The 20,508-nt window shown below is 41.2% G+C and overlaps 1 protein-coding gene across 5 annotated transcripts in view; it reads right to left on the bottom strand.

The window, feature by feature from the left end:
• Nucleotides 1-20,508, bottom strand: part of FAR2 (fatty acyl-CoA reductase 2) — a 154,272-nt gene that overhangs the window by 70,352 nt on the left and 63,412 nt on the right. For all 5 annotated transcript variants that reach the window (XM_074901816.1, XM_074901815.1, XM_074901818.1 and 2 more), the window contains exon 2: nucleotides 15,482-15,716. In XM_074901816.1, coding sequence (XP_074757917.1) covers nucleotides 15,482-15,670 — 189 coding nt within the window. In that variant the 5' untranslated portion in view covers nucleotides 15,671-15,716. The remainder of the gene's footprint in view (nucleotides 1-15,481; nucleotides 15,717-20,508) is intronic.

The following is a 20,508-nucleotide window of genomic DNA, read 5'->3' as shown; positions in this document are numbered from 1 at the left end:
CATCAGTAACCACAGCAGCTCTAGGTCCTATTACACTTATAAAGCCACTGTCCCTTTGATTGCTGCAGGTTCCCAGCAGATTTGCAGGTATTTTAACGATCTGTGGTAAGGTGACATAAACACGCAGAATGGTAAAAGCATGGGAAATCACATAATTCCATCTCAGGAGAAGTACAGGCAGAAGTACATCTCAGGAGAAGCTGTGACAGCCAGGTGGGAACAGAGATGCACAAAATCCCTGTGAGAGGGACATGAAGTGCCACCTGGCATGGCGTGGTGCTGTGATACAGGAAAACATTCAATCCCAAAAGTACACCTTGGAAGCAGTCATCTTACAGTTAGGATTTTCGAATCGAAAGCTTATAGTAATTAAACGACTATAGGATCCAAAATCAGTCTGATAGTAATTTTTCACAGAGTGCATAAGGCATGCCTTGATTTTTAAAATATTTAGCTAATCCAGTAAGCCCTTCCCTACACCAGCTCCAGACAAGTCTGGTCACAGGCAACAAGCTCTGGCCAGCCACCTCTGTGGTCCAGAGTGTGGCAGTAAATCATCCCTGTTCACAGAATTAACAGCGTTTCCCTCTGCAAAATCAGTCCAGCTCGCTCTGAATGTTTGGCTGCAGTCAGTCAGCTGCTGTTCATAATCACACCATCATTCACATGGAAGAGTTGCTTCGCCACAGCAGTTTTTCTTTCAAGAAGCAAAATTAATTTACAACAGGCTAACACTAATAATACGCTCACCACCAGCTCTCTTAAAAGAAAACAAAAGGCCTAATACAAGCCCCCAGAAAATTACCAAAAACCAATTTTCACACTTGGGTTCCTTGGCACCATTCAGACATTTTGATTTGTGCGGGCAATGATGTGATTCAGAACTTCACATTTTCTTAAAGCATTCTCCCTAATATACCTAGCAGTCATAATGGGCTTGGTAAATGAAATAAAAACAACAGGCCAGATTTTCTAGGGTAAACTGCAGCCGAAGGTGACCTTCACCAACTTGTAAGCTGTCTTATCTTTTGGAGGATCAATTTTAGGGTCAATGGCTTGATACATAATGCATCAGTACCTGTATAAATAGATTTATGAGCACCTTCTGGCAAGAGTAACATTCTGGTATACAGGGATACCTTGAATTTGTTTTCATTCTTCCAGTCATAGCTCAATAGCAGGGACTGCATGAGCTAGTGACAATTCTTTGCAGGCAGGACACCTAGAAGATCAAATCCTCTGGACTGTGCATATCAAGATGTACCACCACTGTGTCACAAGTGGGAGCTCTCTCTTAGAGGTCCTAAGGATCAGAGTATTCCCCCCTCATCTCCCCAGTATTTTAACAACTTTGTAGAAGGTATTATAGAATCATAGAATCACGGAATGGTTTGGGTTGGAAGGGACCTTGAAGGTCATCTAGTTCCAACCCCCCTGCCATGGGCAGGGACACCTTCCACTAGCCCAGGTTGCCCAAAGCCCCGTCCAACCTGGCCTTGAACCCTTCCAGGGAGGGGGCAGCCACAGCTGCTCTGGGCAACCTGTGCAGGTGTCTCACCACACTCACAGGGGAGAATTTCTTCCTTACATCTAATCTAAATCTACCCTCTTTCAGTATAAAACCATTACCCCTTGTCCTATCCCTACACCCCCTGATAAAGAGTCCCTCCCCAGCTTTCCTGTAGCCCCTTTAAGTGCTAGAAGATCACTATAAGGTCTCCCCAGAACCTTCTCTTCTCCAGGTTGAACAACCCCAATTCTCTCAGCCTGTCCTCATAAGGGAGGGGCTACAGTCCCCTGATCATCTTCGTGGTCTCCTCTGGACCCACTCAAGCAGGTCCATGTCTTTCTTATGTTGGGGGCCCCAAAGCTGGACACAGTACTCCCATTGGGGTCTCACAAGAATAGAGTAGACGGGGAGAATCCCATCCCTTGACCTGCTGGCCACACTTCTCTTGATGCAGCCCAGGATACAGTTGGCTTTCTGGACTGCGAGCACTCGCTCTTGGCTCACAGTAATTTTCCATCCATTACCACCTCCAAGTCCTTCTCTGCAGGGCTGCTCTCAATCCACTCCTTACCCAGCCTGTGTTTGTGTTTGGGATTGCCCTGACACATGGGCAGGACCTTGCCCTTGGCCTTGTTGAACTCCATGAGGTTTGCACGGTCCCACCTCTCCAGCCTGTCCAGGTCCCTCTGGATGGCACATCCCTTCCCTCCAGCATGTTGACTGCACCACACAGCTCAGTGTCATTGGTGACCTTGATGAGGGTGTGCTCCATCCCACTGTCCATGTCACCAACAAAGATGTCAAACAGCCCTGGTTCCAACACCGACCCCTGAGGACACCACTCGTCACTGCTCTACGCTGGGACATGGAACCATTGACCACAACTCTTTGAGTGCGACCATCAAGCCAACTCCTTATCCACTGGGTGGTCCATCCATCAAATCCATGTCTCTAAATTGGAGAGACAAGGATGTGGCGTGGGACAGTGTTCCAGTGATCAGTTCTGAGGGTTTTGACTGAGAAGTTAAAGCAGATTAAAGACTCACCCCACTACATCAAGGATTTCTTCTTAAACTGCAGTGGTTTTGTTCACAACAAACTTCACTCTTTGCAAGGTTTTCTAACATTGGTTTTAGCATCCATCATTCAGTCATAGTCAGTTGCCAGATAACAAAAACCACAGGTAAGAAAGACCAGGGTTAAATTTAGGGAAACAGAAAAGCTTTCTTTAAGAAAAAATGGAAAAAACAGCTGGGGATAGAATGTAATAAAATCAGACATGAAGTATGAAGCATGAATTAACTTTATATTTTGTTAAATGATGCTCTTTGGTGCTGACTGATAGCTCCATTACCGACCCATTTAAGAAAAAGATAAGCCTCCTTTCTTAACTGATTTGCAGGCAAAGATGTTCCCAACAGTTGCCTGAGATTAGATGTCCTTATTCAGCTTCAATTCAAAGCAAAGAACCCAAGCCTGTGCATGAGCTTTGGTACACAAGCAGCTCCACTGGGTGTCCAGAGTGGTTCTGAAGTGTAACAGCCCAAAAAGGAATTACACCAACACATACACGTCAAGAGCCAAGTCACAGGCTTCAGCAAAATGACAAACATTGTTTAAAAACATGTTTGCTGAAGGCCTTGTTGGTGAACGGGTCACTTGGCAAAATCATGAACACAAAGCCTGCTGTGCAGCTGCCTAAGAGCTCAGCTCTCCTGAGTGCCTGAAAAAAAACAGCATACGGGAGATATCAGAGGGTTACAAAGGATGCCCAACGGGACTTCCCTAATGATGTTGCTCCAGGGCCTTGATGCCAGCAAAAGCTGATGGGAAATAGCTCTGATTTCTGTTACTGATGCAAAGTCTCGAGCCCGTGGAGTGGCACTTTTCTCTTTAATGCTCTTTGTACTTTTCCTGTCCTCTCTGCAAAAGCCATGCTGAAATCCTTAACATCACTCTCTCCTGAGCCACATTTCTCCCATAACTCTAATGTACGCTCTCTTGCTTCCTTGACTTTTACCACTTAGGATATGCAGACAGCAGTGGTAGTGATGCTGAAAGCTTTCTGCTGGCAAGGAGACCAACATCCAAAAAGGGACAATTTTCTGGATGGAGAGATCTCTGACTAGCATAAAAGTGAATTTTGTGGACTAGAAAATCTAAATCTTCCCTTTGCTCACTTGCAAAAATCTAATATTAGATACAATTTCCATTTCCAGCTTGACAGACAAGGTCAAGTTCGGATGCATTCACATGGGCTGAAGAAGTGGATGAGAGTCAGCAGTACCAATAAAACCACTGCTTATTGGTTTTGGTAGCTTCCAAACCCAGAAACTGCTTAGCTTCCTTATCCTCCAAGGCTTTTAGGTTGGAGTCAGCCCGTATTGGTTTCCTAGACATAGAAGAGCGATTAACTGCATTTGCATTCCTGTATCAAGCACTTCTTACTGTGTTAAATCACTAGGATCTGAAGTTGAAATAATGGCAGAGAAATCATACTTATACACGCATTTTTTTTTTCTATAAGAAACAAAATTTTCCAGAGCAAAAAGAAAATCCAACACGATGAGGTATAATTGAAAGGACAACTGTAAATTACTTAATTGGGCCCATCACCTCTTTGACATCCACCCTTCACAAGATACTCAACCAAACCTAAATGAAGATATCAAGAGAAATTCTTCTGATTTCAGGAACTGGGCCTTGGCTGCAAACCAGAAAGCATGTAGGCATAAATGCAAATTCAACCAATGTTATGAAGATTCTTTAAAGTTGTGACTCAACTGCAATCCGAGTTTGCTAACTCCCTGATGAGATTCCCTCTTTCTTCTCTAAGATACCCTTGCACATTAAAGAAAAAAATATTGTGAAGTAGATAAAGGCTTCAAGTATCCCAAAATATCACTGGTTATAGAGAACTAAAAATGCATCTCTTTTTACATATGGTAGCAAATGGAGCCTGACTGCAACCTTTAGGCTGTTACTGACAAGAGAAGATCTTACTTCTGAGGGGTTTTTAATTGCATCATTCTAAACGTACGGCCTGCTCATGTGCTTCAAGGGCTGAATCCTTCTTTATTTAGACATTTATCAGCTGGCAGAATTTTTCACTGCAGACATCATCATTAACACACAAATGCCTTGGCGTATCCACCATTAAATAAAACAAAAATGGCTTGCTTGAAAGAGTATTTTTATGTTTATGTGTGCATTTGTGTGTATAGAAATGTGTATATATTAACTGCACTGCAGAGCATGGGTTTGTGTTTACTGCATAAGAAGCCTGTCCACAATGTTCCTTGGATAAAATGAGGTCCCTCACCACCAGAGTTCTGAAAAAAACTGCATAAAATTATCCATATCTTTACAAATGCAGAATACTTGAATACTTATATTTAAACTTATGCACAAGTCTTTTGTTAGACAGCTAATGTGAAGCAGATTTTTCCTTTCTTTAAACTTTTTTTTTTTTTTTTTCACTTTATTGCACTAGCACACAACTGGCTAGAGGGATTTTTTTCTGCAATACTTATATTTGAGGCTCTGTATTCTCCCCTGGAAGTGCTGCTGTTTAGATCGTGATCTACTTAACATCATGAAGTGATTGTAAGTTAAAAACCAACCAACAAAAAAACGCTTTTGCAATCTGATGATTTATCATGATTTCAGTCCAGGCCAAGGCAAGTCACATGAAACCAAGAAGTAAAGATAAAAATGGAGGTCAGCTTTTACATATTGGTCTGTAGGTGGTGGGTATTTGTGTAGAATGACAAGCAAGATAAAAACCATTAAGTCCCTCGGCAAAGAGAGGTCTTCCTAGACCCTTTGTGCAAGACATATTTTCTGTGTGTGCACCTAGCAAAGCTCACACACACCTCGCGAAGAGAGGCTGGTAAGAGAGACACAGTTTCTTCGCAGTAGGGCTGCCAGGCAGGTGGCCCCTGGTCAGACAGGGATGGTGGGCCACCATAAATCGTGCTGGGTTGGTCTTGCAAGTGCTCGAGTACCCGGACAAGTATCAGCGTTACTGTCTCAGCGGACGTGCCACATCAACACCTCCAACAGCTGTTTTGAGTGAAAGATGAGGAAACTGATGTGTCGGGTGTTGAAACCAAAGCATTTTAGTTCTAAAATTTTGAATTAAAGAATTTTAATTAACTGAAAGACAAACACGCTTGAAATTGTGAAGCATTTCTGCTTTCAAGAAATTACTTATTTGAGAATAATGCACCTTGCTTCTACAGTTTCATTTAGCACTGTGTCCTTGTTTTTAATTCAGTACTTTATGCCAATTAAACAATCTTACTTCCATTGTGATTTATTGTGCACCTATTGCAAGTAATGTAAAACTGGAGTAAATGGAAAACTGCAGTCTATTTTAAAAAAAACCAAACAAACAAAAAACACAAACCCACAAGTTGACTTTACTACTGCAAATACCCCCAGGAGCTGTAGTACCGAAGACAGTTTGCAAAGATGGATCATTAAGCTGTGAACTCTCCTTGGCAGTGACACAACTGAGGTTTGTATTCTGCACAAGCTAGCAAAGCTTGTGACCAGTGGCAGACCTCAAGGCTCGTCTGTATTTCAGCAGTATTGCTTGTTGTATTAAAAGACAATGCATCACATGATTAGGTCATAATCCTTCCCAGAGCTTCCAGATACTGTGATTTCTGCTTTTAAGGGACAATGTCAGCAAAAAAACATTTGATAACCCTGGAAAATGGCATCTGTAAGTGACCAGTGACTGATGTTTCAAGGACAGATTCAAGCAGGAGTACAAGGAGAAGCCATGTCACAAGGGACCTAGCTTCCCCCAGTGGGAAAAGACTTTATGAAGGGTCTAGAGCACAGGTCTTATGAGGAGTGGCTGAGGGAACTGGGGTTATTTAGGCTGGAGAAAAGGAGGCTGAGGGGAGACCTTATTGCTCTCTGCAACTACCTGAAAGGAGGTTGTAGCAAGATGGGTGTTGGTCTGTTCTCCCAGGTAACAAATGATACAACAAAGGGAAATGGCCTCAAGTTGTGCCAGGGAAGGTTTAGATTGGATATCAGGAAAAATTTATTCACCAAAAGGGTTGTCAAGCACTGGAACAGGCTGCCCAGGGAAGTGGTTGAGTCACCACCCCTGGAGGTATTTCAAAGATGCGGAGATGAGGCACACGGTTTAGTGGTGGCCTTGGCAGCGTTAGGTTAATGGCTGGACTCGATGATCTTAAAAATGGCTGGACTCGATGATCTTAAAGGTAATTTCCAACCAAATGATTCTAAGATTCCATGATTGATTCAGTTTAAGAATACCTGCATACAACGTGAGGGTAGGAGGAAGCTGAAGTGTTTTGGTGCTTTTTTTCAAGCCCTCCTTTTGGAACAGTCCAACCAGCACAGCCGCTGTGAAGGACAGCAGCAGCGGGACTGCTACCTCCCTGCTGATTTACACCTTGAAGCACTCAGGGAAAACCATCCCTTCGTGGCCCTTAGTTAGGTTAATGGTTGGACTCCATGATCTTAAAGGTCATTTCCAACCTAAATGATTCTATGCTGCTATGATTCTACAACTTATTTGCTTCAAACAAACTGATAGAAAAAAATGTATTTCAGTCTTGACCTATAGGATACTATGAAACTCCTGGTGACAGACTTTTTCTGCCTCCACTGCTACTGTTAAGAGAATCTATAAAGTGCTCTGGAAGGCAGATTTAATGGATGGAGTTTTCCTCCTCAGAGAGAGGCGCTTCAGAACTGATTAGCCCAACACTTAGCTGCCAGCAACACTGCCCAAATGATTAACCTTCCCCACTATTTAGCACTGGTGAAGCCACATTTGGAGAGCAGTGTCCAGTTGTGGGATCCCCAACACAAGAGAGAGCTGGACATAGTGGTTCAAGTCCAGTGAAGGACCACGAAGATGATGGACATGAGCACTTCTATGAGGAAAGGCTGAGAGCTGGGACTGTTCAGCCTGCAGAAGAAAAAGCTCTGGGGGATCTTACCAATGCTTATAAATACCTGATAGCAGGGGGTAAAGAAGGTGAAGCCGGGCTCATCTCAGGAGTATCCAGTGACAAGACAAGAGAAAACCATCAAAAAATGAAAACACATGAAATTCTGCCTGAATATAAGCCCCCCACTTTTTTGCTGTGAGAGTGATGGAGCACTGGCACAAGTGCTCAGATTTGTGGAATCTCCCTCCTTGGGGATTCAAAACCCAGCTGGACATGGCCCTGGGCAGCTGGCTCTATCTGACCTGCTCTGAGCAGGTTGGACTAGACCATCTCCAGAGATCCCTGCCTCAGCAATTCTGTGATCCTGTGAAAAGATGCAGAGGGAGGAGTGTGAAAATGAGTTAGAAAGGAAAGAGATCTGCATTTTCAAGTTTATAAAAAAATAGCTGAAACAGCAATGAATAATATTATTTTTTTGTATCATAAAAGACACTACAGAAGTTTTAACATTCCCTACTGATTAAAATAGGAGATGAAATTTCCTGGGAATAGCTGCTGTACTGTGACAGTATCAAAGACTGATCTTAATTAGAAAACAAGAAGGAGACTTTATTTTCCCCTGACATCGGAGAACAGTACCTCTTTCAGACTCTTGATATGAGTGGCTGGGAGGAACGGAGAATTACTCAGGCCACAGGGATGTCTACACAGGCAGCAAGAGAGAGAGATGGAAAATTTAACTGGCCAAAGGAAGAAGAAAGAGTTTAGAGCTTGTTCTGCAAAATAAAATATTAGTTTTGTGTAACTTTCAGAAACTGCACAGAACAGACAACAGGATGGGCAGTTCTCATGCTTAACCTCTTCTGTTCTGCAGCACAATTAAGACTGAGGGGTGGAGAACAACCTCTTGTGTAGTTCAACAGACATTAATCCACAAATTACTTTGCCATTTAAATAAAAGACCACAAAAAAAAAAAAAAAAAGTAACATCTAAGCAAAATATGGAAGACTTATTTTACAGACTGTCTTAAATTTGAGGCCTAAAAAGTCTTCTCTCATGCTTCTAAAAGCTCAGTGAAGATGAACTTGGGACAAGCAGGAAAACACTGTCTGATCACCTTGATATAGGAGGAATTCAACAGGGTTATATGACAAGGTACAAGGAGTTTGGCTTTCAATCACGCATAGTCCTTTCTATAATACAAAAGTCATGGCATCCATTCATTCTCATGGGACCTCCAGTCACCCTAAACTACTTCTCTCCTTTCTGCTCACGACCTTACCAGGCTTCTGATTCAGACTGAAAGACTTTTTGGACAAAGACCTGTGCTTGCATAGGTACGGGTCCTGAAGGCCAAAACATGACTAATAAAAATTTATCAGATATCAATACCAGGAAACAAGGTTTCCTCTTCTCCCTCCTCCCTACCAATATCCATTTCTAGTCCTCCATTAAGCTTTCTTCCACCTAGCTCCTCAAGCCTATTCTCTTCCAGACCATTGCCCTGACTTTCACCAATGATAGCCCTACTCCTCACACTTTCCTTCTGATGCTTTCTACAGACTCTTTTTTCTCCAAATGTTATCCCTGATAGCCTCTGCAGATGCGCCGTCTTCTTTTCTCTAATTGTTTCTTCAGGATCTCTCCCTAAGTTTTCATATTACTGCGTTTTTTTTATTAGTCCTTTTATCTTCTGCATCTGTACTGGGTTTTCTCCATTACTAAGATTTCCGCTGGTGCCTCCATTACGTCATAAACTTATCCCATTATTCTACTGTTTCTGACCCACTTTTCCTTTTCTCTGCCATCTTTGAACTTAGCTGATGTCTCTCCTTTTGGATGTCTTGATGTTCATTGTAACTTCTCATAACCAAAACATAAATCCTTTCTTTAGCAGTATCACCAACTCATTATTTAACTGCTTCCTCCCTCAGTCCCTGGATGGTTAATTTGTGTCACAATCCTGTCACCCACATTTTCTCTACAGCTTCATTAAAAAAATGAGGGCTCATCTTTCAAAAATGGGGTATAGATACCTCCCCATATTTTTTTCCATGCCTGCTTTTGTATGTACATAGAACTTTACCGAACAAGTTTGTGGTTCTAAAAAAAAGGAGCACGGACACAGCAATGCATTTTCAAACATGCAAGTTTCGTCAAATTGACTGTTCATCTGAGGTGCTTCATTTTTAACATTTCTAAATTAAAGTATCCGAAAGGGAATCAGTCTGCAAAAGGGCACTGAGATGAATCAGACTCACCAGACACACTGGAAATTTTTAGCAAAAAAACCCCATTATCTACAGAAAAGTGTAGTTAATATTCTTTCTAATACTGTCATTAGTCACATAAGTGTAACAAAACACATACAGCAAAGAAGATATAGGGTTGTTCTAAATAGTTTCTGAATGCATCCCTGATTAACTTAGGCAATGTGTGGAGAAATCCTAAATTACTGTGAAGCATCCATGTATGCTAAGTAGTGAAGGGAACAGCATTATGACTATGAAACTGTGTGATGAGCCTATTTTCTCTCAGAGTTGCCTCAGTCACACGAAGCCATTCTTCCTCAGCGGACTGCAGGCTGATTTTATCTGACTGATGCATGAGAGGACACAATTTCAGCTACCACCTTTCTTCCTCCTTCCTCTTGTCATGGTCTCTCCTCTGACATCTGAGTATGCATTTGAAAAAAATTTAAAAAACCCTGGCATTTCCACCTGGGTGCACTTCCAGCATTTCTGCAGAATGCAGTCTGTGCTGACAGCTTTGCAAGCGCAAAGGAGAAAGGAGAGGTAGGAAACCAAGTTCTGCTGAAGCTAATTGATAAGATGGGCCTCTGTGCTTCTCAGATTCTCATTGAGCCTCCTGGCAGGCTTGGCTTTGCATGCAGAATAGATGAAAGTCCAGGTAGGGCTGCCAGATCTCCCAATTTAACTGAAAGCTGATGGGTGACATTCTACACCCTGAGTCATGACACGGGTTGGGTGTCCATCAAATGAGGAGGAGCTGTCACCATACAAGGCTGCAGCACCCAGCAAAGGCAATGACACTGCACTTCGCTTGTTCCAGATGCCCATGTTCCAGCAGAGCCTAGAGCCAAGGAGCAGCAGCATGGTTGCAAACATCCAAAACCAGAAAGTGACACCAGGGATGTGTGAGTCTTGAGCTCAGGACTAATGGTGGCTTCTTGTTTGTCCGGTGCGAAAGGTTATCTTGCTGGCCCTTCCTTGTGCTGTTGGAAGCAGGCTGTTAGCTGCTAATGTATAAAGCAAAACCTTACCAGCCTTCTTCAAGCAGAAACACAAATTGGAGAAGACAGAGAAACGAAATGGAACAAGGCAACAGATGGTGTTAGCTTAGGAAAGAGGAACAGAAGGGTTCGAGACCCTGGCCTTCATTCGTGTCAGTTTTGTTATCACCCTTGAGATTTAGCTCCTCTCTACCACATGGTTTACAAATCACAGGGTCAAGTAAGAAATAAGTTTTTGTTAAAATGACAGATTTGTTCGTTTGGTACACAAATAGGAGTTTTTCTGATAGCCTACTGACACAAGCAAGGCAAATCTATAGAAATAATAAAACAGAAAACATCTTCAGCTCTGTTTCACTCCAATTAGCAGTTTCCAGACCTCTTACTGAGCAAGTGGGATCCCATTCTATCAACCAGAAAACCTCATTACTCTGATGCAGGTACTGATCTATGCACCACTGCGGTGGTCACAGGAGATTTAGGGGATGCTGTCCCAGAGGGAGTGATGCTGCACTGGTTTGGCATGGAGAACCTTTACTGCTTATGGTGATGAGCAAGATGCATGAGCGAGGGAGTGTAGAGAGGAATAGTCAAGGGAGGTGGAGAAAGAGAAATCTGGCATGATTTGGTAAAATTTATAGGGCTAACAGAGGGTCTTGCTGTATATTTGAAGATAAACATAGCACACTTGACGAGGAAATACTGAACAGGCAAAGGTGTGTAACACTGGGCTTCTGCTGGTTTTGGTGGTCAGTCCTATTGTAATGTGTGGTTCTAGACAAAGCTTTGCAGGGCAGAGAAGGTGGTCTGTACCAGCCACTGTAACTACAAGGGTTAAACATAAGGGTTCCCTGTGGTTGGACGATACGAAAAAACAGTATCATTTTACAGTATTTCTGGTCACACCCAGCACTATCTGCTCCCCATTTTCAGCAGTCTCCCTATTTTCTCTCTGAATTATCAGAGACATTAACAAGAGTCTTTTCCACTCCCCACTTTGACTGATCTTTCTAATTAGAAGCACTGAACAAACAGATCTGAGGAACAGCTTGGCAGCAGCAAGCAGCCTCGCTGCACTGCACGCAGGGCATGGAAAAAGCTCTGCTCTCCCAGGGACAACGTGAAAGCTACAGCGCGTGACTCAGCCTTAGCCCAGTAACTGCTCCCCAGGGAATCTGAGACAACCCCTTCAAGCATTCCTGCCTATTTCTGCGCACGCCGGGATCAAACAACAAAAAACACTCCTTGAAACAATTCCATACCTTTGATAAAGACACACCTCCACATCAACTAATGAGTAAAGAGCACTGTGAAGCTTTGCCCGGTGATCCACATCTGTGGACACATCCAGGCTGAAGCCAATACTGAGATGTGGATTTTTGTGTAAGAGCTGCACTCTGTGCCATGCAGACATGGCATTTCATTAAGCATGGGGTAATAGCTTGATTCCCTTAGGGACCTGCTGCTGGAAAAATAGAACATCTCCTTTCATAAGTAGGCAAGGTCACCGTGCGCCACACAGTCCTCAATGCACATGTTCATTTTGGAGTTGATGCTGAGATAATTGAGTATCTGTTCCTTATATGTTTCATATTAGTGTAATGACACATCTTCGTGTAAAACTAATTTTACAAGTTCTGAGGAAAACCAACATTATCGCCATCTGTTCGGCTACTCCAGAATACAGAGGAAGAATTCAGATTTATGCCCAAATTATTTTTTTATATTTTTACACTTCATGTTGGATTCAGCATTCGAAAAATTCCAGATAAGAAACGCTTTAAAAGCACAAACTAAGGCACTTTGTCCCTTCACACTTCAACACCCTTTTGTGACTTACAATTGCTTTTTTTTTTTATTTAACGGGAGTCATCTTCCAGAAAATTCATGTGAACACACTGTGAACAAGACAGTTCACAAATGTGTCACCTTAAAGTTTAACCCCTGTAAATATAATGATAGAAAACACAGAAATTTCACCGAGATATATGAAGCGAGATCAAAAATGAGAGGCAAAAATTTCTTTCAAAATATTAAGTACTACCAAAAATCATGAGTCCCCAGAGGACTTTACCTGAAGAACCTAAGCATTATGAGTGCAACTAATTCCTGTCAATCTACTTCTCTGCTTTCATCTTATTTCATCCCAAATACTATTTTTACCTATTTGTTTAGAATATTTGGAAGCTGTCAAACTGTTTTTCTCTATTCCTCTGGTTCCTGGAAAACTTCTGGATATGAAAATGAGAAATTCCAGATGATAACACTGGGTCAAGGCACAATGTAAAAGAAGAAAGAGTTACTTTCAAAGTGAATGTGTGATCGGGTCAGTAGAGAAGATTACACTGGGTAGAATATGAAAGTAGAAATAATGTATTTTCTCCTAAAAATAGATACAAATACTGTATTGCATTAAATCCAACGGTTTGTGGGGGAAAAGAATAATTATGCAGTAGAGATTAGAAATTACGTATGCACACATAAGGAAGGGATTTTATTCTGAATTTTCCTGTGCTTATTCAAATATACGCATCTTTCGTCAGAGATTATGATCAAGAATGCCAAATGCAAATGTTGCCTGGAGACTTGGAATAAGCTTTTGCTGCATTTTTATTTGTTTTATAGCTCAGGGGTTTCCCAAACTGGAGAATGCAAGCCACAACTGTAAATGAAAGTATAGTCTCTCACTTGTTTGTGAGTGACTGATTATGTGGCTTAAAGACATCCAGCAAATTTACAACTGGACACAGTTTGCAAAAATGTTAATAATGTTTCTTTCCCTCTTCATCTACCCTGAAATCAACAGTTACTGGAATGAACAGTTTCACTTCTGGAAAAAAAACCCCAAAGGCTGTCAACATTGTCCCATGTAAATAACCTTTGAAGAGTTGGGTTTCTGCCTTAGGGAAGTATTTTTGCTTTTTTTAAAAAATAACAGCATCAAAAAGGCACCTTCTTCCTTGAAGGGACCTCAATGAGTTGTGATCATACCCCTATACTTTTTTTTTCTTTTCAAGGCTGCTGTAACCTTATTTGGAGACTTCTTTTGTTCATTTGAAACACACTGAAGAAGGCTGTCAAAGGTTCAAGGAGAGGTTATCAAGTCCTGTTTGCTGTTGGCATGTCTAAAACTGCTGACACATGCTAGGAAAAAAAAAAAAGGCTACATTTAGTACAGCTGCAATGATAAAACAGCTACTAGGGAACCTCACCTATAGCTAACAACACCACCAAGCTATCCTGGCCCACTGAAGAGATAAGCCAGTAGTATTTACATATAAAATGCAAACAAAGCCTATAGAAGTCCCAAAAAATAGCTACATTTGTAATTTTTTTAAAAAATTTTATTTTTTTTTTTTTTTTTAAAAAGGCAATACCCCATGCAAGCACACGACATTTGGGATTCTGTGGTTTGATGGTGAAAACCATTACCCACAGTCTTCAGCTGAAAGCTGTAGAAACAGCTGAAGTGTTAATTGAAAGGAAAAGTAATGAAAAATTGTGCACTTAACAGACTTGCAAAAAGCAACAAAGGCAGTGGTTTCCTTTTATATTGCTCACAAATTTTCCTGAACATGAAAATAACCTGCCCTCTGTTGAAAACACGCCAAAAAACACACCAAAACCACAACTGTATTGTTGAACACAGTTAAAATTTTTCTAGCTTGTTGCCTCAAAACATTAAGAGGAAAAACGCATGTCTTCTCCCAGACCTACTTGTCTCTAAGTCAGATCAGTTATCTATAGACCTATCTTAATTCTAACTGCAGTAGAATTACATTTCCAGTCAAGTCTTGTTCAAAGTTTTAGACCAATACTCTAAAGATATGTTGACATTTCTCAGATTAATTCCAAGCAATTCCTTGCCTACTAGGGCCAGATCTGTCCCTTCCCTTCATTTCACATCAGACGTGTACAAATTCACACTAGCAACAAGCGTTAGCTTGAACTCTGGCACTTAACACAGCTGGAGGAATCTGAGCAGGTTCATGACCTCACCACTGGCCTAAGCTCCTGAGGACCTTGAGGTCTTCGGGCCAAGTCCAGTGTAGATAACTGGTCTAGCAGCTTCTCCTTACAAACCTTTACATTAAATGCAGAAAAGAGCTTTGACATCCTTCTTGACACTAGAGATCTGGATTTCCTCACCGGGGCAGCAAGCTAAAAGCTCAATAGAAACACGCCACATGGGTGGAGGTCGTGCAGGTCTCTTCTTTAAGTCACAGGTTCGTCTTAGCCTTTGTGTTGTGCTGCAAGCAGTTAAACTGGAACAGACATCAGACCGTGGCAGATGCCCCAGTGCACTGCAGCTATACGTGGCCACCAGGCTTTGCCTTATGGAATGAATTAAGTGCCCCAATAAGGGCAAGGGGCAGGGTGTGATGGGTTCACACCGTTTTTGAATGCTAATGCTTGAATATTAAGTTTTCATAGTGGGGGAAGGAAAAAAAGTTCACGAAAGCAAAACGTCACTCTTGCTAAAAGGAAATTTGCTAAGGCAACGTGCTTTTGAAAAAAATTGTCCTTAACAAACAGCAATCCAAAAAGAAAGATAAACAATTACTTTACCACGGTGTAAAATGCTGTATCACCTACCAAAATCAAACAGATCCAGGTTCATTCACTCACATTTTTTGTTTGTTTTAGCCATAACAAAAATATACAATGGTTATAGCAGAAGGCAGTATTTTATTTTTCATTAATTATGTCCTTTGCTTCACTCACCTAAATGGATTTAAGATTAGACTCTAGAATAAAATATAGGAACTTACCTTGCATTTCAACATGTTGGCCACTCTCTCTTGCATTGACTGTCCAGCCTTTGGCCTGACAAGTATATAAACTGCTTTCACTTCAGGGCTGGAACGCAGAAGCTTTTCCACCAGTACTTTGCCCATGAAACCAGTAGCTCCTGTGATAAGTACGTTCTTTCCATTGTAATAAGCTGAGACTGAAGACATGGTGCTTTCTTCTTCTGTCCTTCCTCTAACTTTCTGCAGGAGGTACCTGAGAAGATGCAGAAATAAAGCTTTAAGGGCTTTTGAGTCAAGACACAGACCAGTTATTTCAGAGTTACTGAGTCCGAGATAACATTTCCTATCAACTATGGCAGCTCATATTAGTTCAGTCACTGACAATTTTAAAGATGATTTTTTTTAAAAAAGCCTTTATTATGAAAATAAACCACAAAAATTAAAAAGGTTAATCGGAGAAGCTTAAAAACATCAAGCTCGGTCTTATCCTCTGCATTACACCATAGCTGCACTCAGCAGTCGCAGCTTAGAACATAACTCGTGTTGCCCAAGAGTCCTGGCAGTGGATGCTCACTGCCATGTTGAATAGCATTTATCTCCTACACTGTGAAGCGGCAGCCATGAAGGTGCCTACAAGGCAAAGTAGAAAACAGATCTCACAAACACTGCAGGTACAACTGCTGCGTTTTCCACGTTAATCCCACTGGGCCAAGCTGTTGCATTTCTTGTCAGCCATCACTCAGCAATGTTCGCAATCTCTTCCTATTCTCCTGGCTTGGAATAAAACCATGAAGAATGCTCTTCTTCATGGAGGACACAGTGCAACAACATTGCTCTGCAGGACTGCATACCATGCTCCCGTGTGTAGGTCATCACCCATTATTGGCTGTTAAGGCCAAAATTCATCCCACTTAACTCTAAGGAGCATAGAGGTCATATCTTTTCTCTGAAGAGTTTACAGGTTGTTTGAACTGCCCTTTGGAGATCTACTGACTATGTAAGGGGGCTGACATGACCAGGATCCCACATGAAGTGTCCCAGTTAAGTATTTTAATTAGATATAATGGTTTCAGGCCTACATGTCCCCAGCCATTCCAATTTGAACTCTAAGTTGATTAAATGACAAACAAGGCTGGACTGAATCCTCTTAGAACAGCCCCTCTCTCTATTAGAGTAATGGAAGGAGAAAAACCCCCTCCTATCTTTGAAGTGCAGCAGATCACAGCATGCACAAACCACTTACATTCCAAGGGAAAGGCTTAGGGAAAATATAAATAAACGCTTTGGAAAAAGACAACTAAATTTGAAACAAAAAGAAGTAAGAACAGCAGAATGCTGTCAATTAAGTATTCAAGAACCAGGACAATGATCTTCAGATACCCCAGAAAAACTTTTTTCCTCTGCAGAAGCTTCAGAAACACTGTTGGCCATTTCAAGTTTCTCAACATGAAATGAGTCAACTGCATGCTAATAAAATGCAAATACATGCAGCATTTGCACATTTTTTGCAGTCTTCCAAGACTCCCTGTTCTCACCAACCCTTTTGCATTTCAGGGACAGTGAAGTAGCCTAACTTAGAACAAAAACTGCAAGCCTTCATATAGGAACTTCTTATATCCTTGTCCTTGGCTTTAGCCTAGTCCTTGGCTTTGACCGGCACAAATGAACAATAACAAAGAGTTTAAGCACTGTAAGAATCCCGGTTACATGGGACCTTCACCACAGGGGACCATGAGAGAAATACGGCTTGCCCTACAGCCCATGCCTTTCTCAGGATGTAGCAAGGTATCTTACCCCAGAAAACTGACCACCAGCTATGTGACACCACAGATCATTCCTTACAAGGTGTACTGTGGTCACTGCAACACTCCAGAATGTGTTTAGCTGGGTTATCACTCACAACAGTGAAAAACAATCCACAGTTGGTGTTCATGTGCTGTTGTTATCTGGGTCTACAGCTGATGCATCCACCCAGACTTTTCATTTCTACCAATTTACCAGTTCCCACAATCACTGTACAGCCACATGGAAACGTTGAATGTATATTGCTAACAGACTATAGCCCAGACACATCAATGAGAGACTCAAGCCCAAGAAAATACTGTTCTTTCCCAGTGCTGCCTGGGACTGCAGTACATAGCAACAAACACATGGAAATCCCCAAATTTCTTTATCTGGAGTGAATCATCAGGTGTGCCGTCCAATTTAGAAAGTGGGTCAAGCAGAATAACTTCTGAAGGACACTATTTTATAAATTAATAGCTGTGGGTATTCTGGCTCAGTTAATTTGGGTATTAGCCTACTTTCACATATGTCCTAGATCACAATTTAAATGGCTGTAACAGGCTTGTCTAGGCCTATTAAAAACCTGTTCTTATCAAAGAGCTGGCCACTTGGGAAGTTAAACAGGTTAAACTATTAGATAATTAACTTATTTATAATAAAATGTCACATCTCATTCAGGTTCAGAAAAGATGAGTGGTACCGGAAAACAGAACCTGGCAGTGTGTGAAAGGGTGTGCGAGTCCAAAAGTAGGCATTAGTTTAGCCAGATGAAGATGGAGGTTACAAAAGACTTCAGAAATTTGGTACAACACATGCCCTGCAAAGCAGAAAAATTAATGGGAGAAGTCCTTAGAGGCCATCAAATTATACTGAACATAAAGAAATGAAAAGATGAAATATAAGACAACTTCCAGTCACTGGATACTTGCTTTGAATTTGTATTCAGAAGATTGTATCTACCTAACCTCACCTAACACTCTGCTAGAAAAATGGTACATTTATAAATTATAGTACTTTCCATCATGGAAATTACCACAGTGTTTAACAGGAATTACTCTCCTCCAATAGTACAGAACATTTCCAACGTGCATCACTAAACAGTAGTGCTTTGCATTACAGCTGTAGATTACTGCAAAAATAGCTGTTAAGGTTTTGGAATGTGGACATCAATTTCTTATGTTGCTTTATTTGGGTTCTCTGAGTTATCCAAATGGGTCTTCATTTGTTTTGGCCAGATGTTGGATGCCTACTAGACTTGTAAAAAAAAAAAAAAAAGTAAAATAATATAACAATAAAAATAATACAAATTAAAAAAAAACAACCAACCCAAACACTATTTTGAAGTGCCCCTAAAATTAGCTGTGCAGCCAGGTTTCATTAAATATTTCTGGTAGGGACTGCACACGCGTAACTGCCAGTTTTCCCCCATGTAGTGTGAGGCTATTTTGAATGTTTGATCCCAAAAAGTCAGGAAAACTTCAAATCATTCTAATCTGATGACAATGGAAACACCAAACACAGCCACAGAAAACTGAACTTCTAAGGCAATCTGCTGTTTCTCTTGGGTATTGGCTTAACCCTATAGGGTTAAAAGAAAGGGTAAGAAAAACCACATCCCTTCTGTTTTCTATAATAAACCAGTTCAAGTCAGGCAGCATATAGTTCGAAGGGCCAGGTTCAGAGTTGGATCATGTTGCTCAGGGCCTCATCCACAATGAAAAGTCACCAGGAATGAGATTGGGTTTGCTTATTATGAGACCAAATTTGTGTCTTCTTGCAGTCTTTTTTTTTTTTTTCCTCCTTTCCTAAACTAGCTCTGTAAGAAAATACAATAATCTTGTGTCCATCTGATGCCATGCTAGTTTTCAGCAAAGAAAATCTCTGTATTTGTTTAACATGCACAAATAAACTGATGTTTTGAGGTCATGATCCAAAAGCCACGATGCTGCAATCTGCTATGTTCAGGCACATCCCTGAATCTCCACTGCCCAAGCAAATTTAAAGAGGCTTTTACTAGGTTCCAAGCTCCAAAGTAGACATCAGTTTTTATCTAGGATTGATAAGATATTTTCTTTCAACTTAGTGAGGGTATACTCACTTTTTTGATTTTTTCAGAATCATCTTTGGGTTTTATATTTTTAAGAGTGTGATTTTATAACAGAATTTATTCTTCTCTTTTTTTTTTTTTTTTTTTTTAAATGGATTTTGCTTGGCCTTTGTAAAGAAAGTACTGAAGAAGTTACGGAGATTTTAAGGAACAAGAGGATTTCTAAGGTCAAAGAGTGTGATCCCAGTAATGCCTGCTGACCTAACTCCTTGGATGTCTACTTCAAAATACAAAGAACTATATGCATTCCTTTTTGACTTTTTACACTCAGTCGAATGAAATAAAAATTGTTTCCTGCAGAAGCTTATACTTTGCTTTTCATTTTAAGGAATAAACGGTCAATACTGAGCATTAACTATTTCCTAGCCAATTAAGATGCAAGGGATTAAGTGTCTGGTAGGAGAAAAATATTTAAAGTCTAAACCATGGTCAGCAGTTGCAGTGAGTTGACCCTTATGGAGGTGAAGAAAGATTATTTCAGAACCCGAGGTTCCTGTCTCTCCCAAAACTGACTGGAGGTGAGAAAGCCACTGAACGTTGGGGAAAATTCCACACCAGGGCTTCTTGAAGCCCAATTCAAAGTGACTAATTGCAGGCAACTCTGACAGTTCAGGCACTAATCAAAGCACAAAAGTAATCACTGATGCCATCCGAATTACTGAACACAGCATCTTTGCAGCAGTATACATCTCACTGATGCTGACTCATCTCCAACCGTAGTGTAAAATAAAAAACACCAAACCCACCTTTTGGGCAGCCAGCCAGGAATCACACTGAGCATCTCTGCAGACACAAGTATACAAGCAGCTTTAATGGTAAAGCTCTGTTACTGACGCCTGTAACAGTCTCCTCTGGATCAGACATAGAGGACAATCTACAGTGCTGCATCACAAAACCATGATCTTGTGCCAGAGGCATATGCTGAAGGACAAGCAAAGGGAAAGGTGGGAATCCTACCAACATAACACTTTCCTCCTGATAAAGAAAACCATCATACCCTCAAGAGAAGAGAAGAGCTTTCCCCCACCAAGAGCAGATACAACTGAGTTGATATTTAACAAAATAATTAATATACTGTCCTCCTCTTCCACATATTTCAGTGATGCCAAATCTGCATTCAGATTGCAGTGGTGTAACGCCGAGAGTTTGCTAT

This window comes from Athene noctua, chromosome 3 (genome assembly GCF_965140245.1).
Source record: "Athene noctua chromosome 3, bAthNoc1.hap1.1, whole genome shotgun sequence".
Lineage (NCBI taxonomy): Eukaryota > Metazoa > Chordata > Aves > Strigiformes > Strigidae > Athene > Athene noctua.
This window is presented reverse-complemented; position numbering and strand designations above follow the sequence as displayed.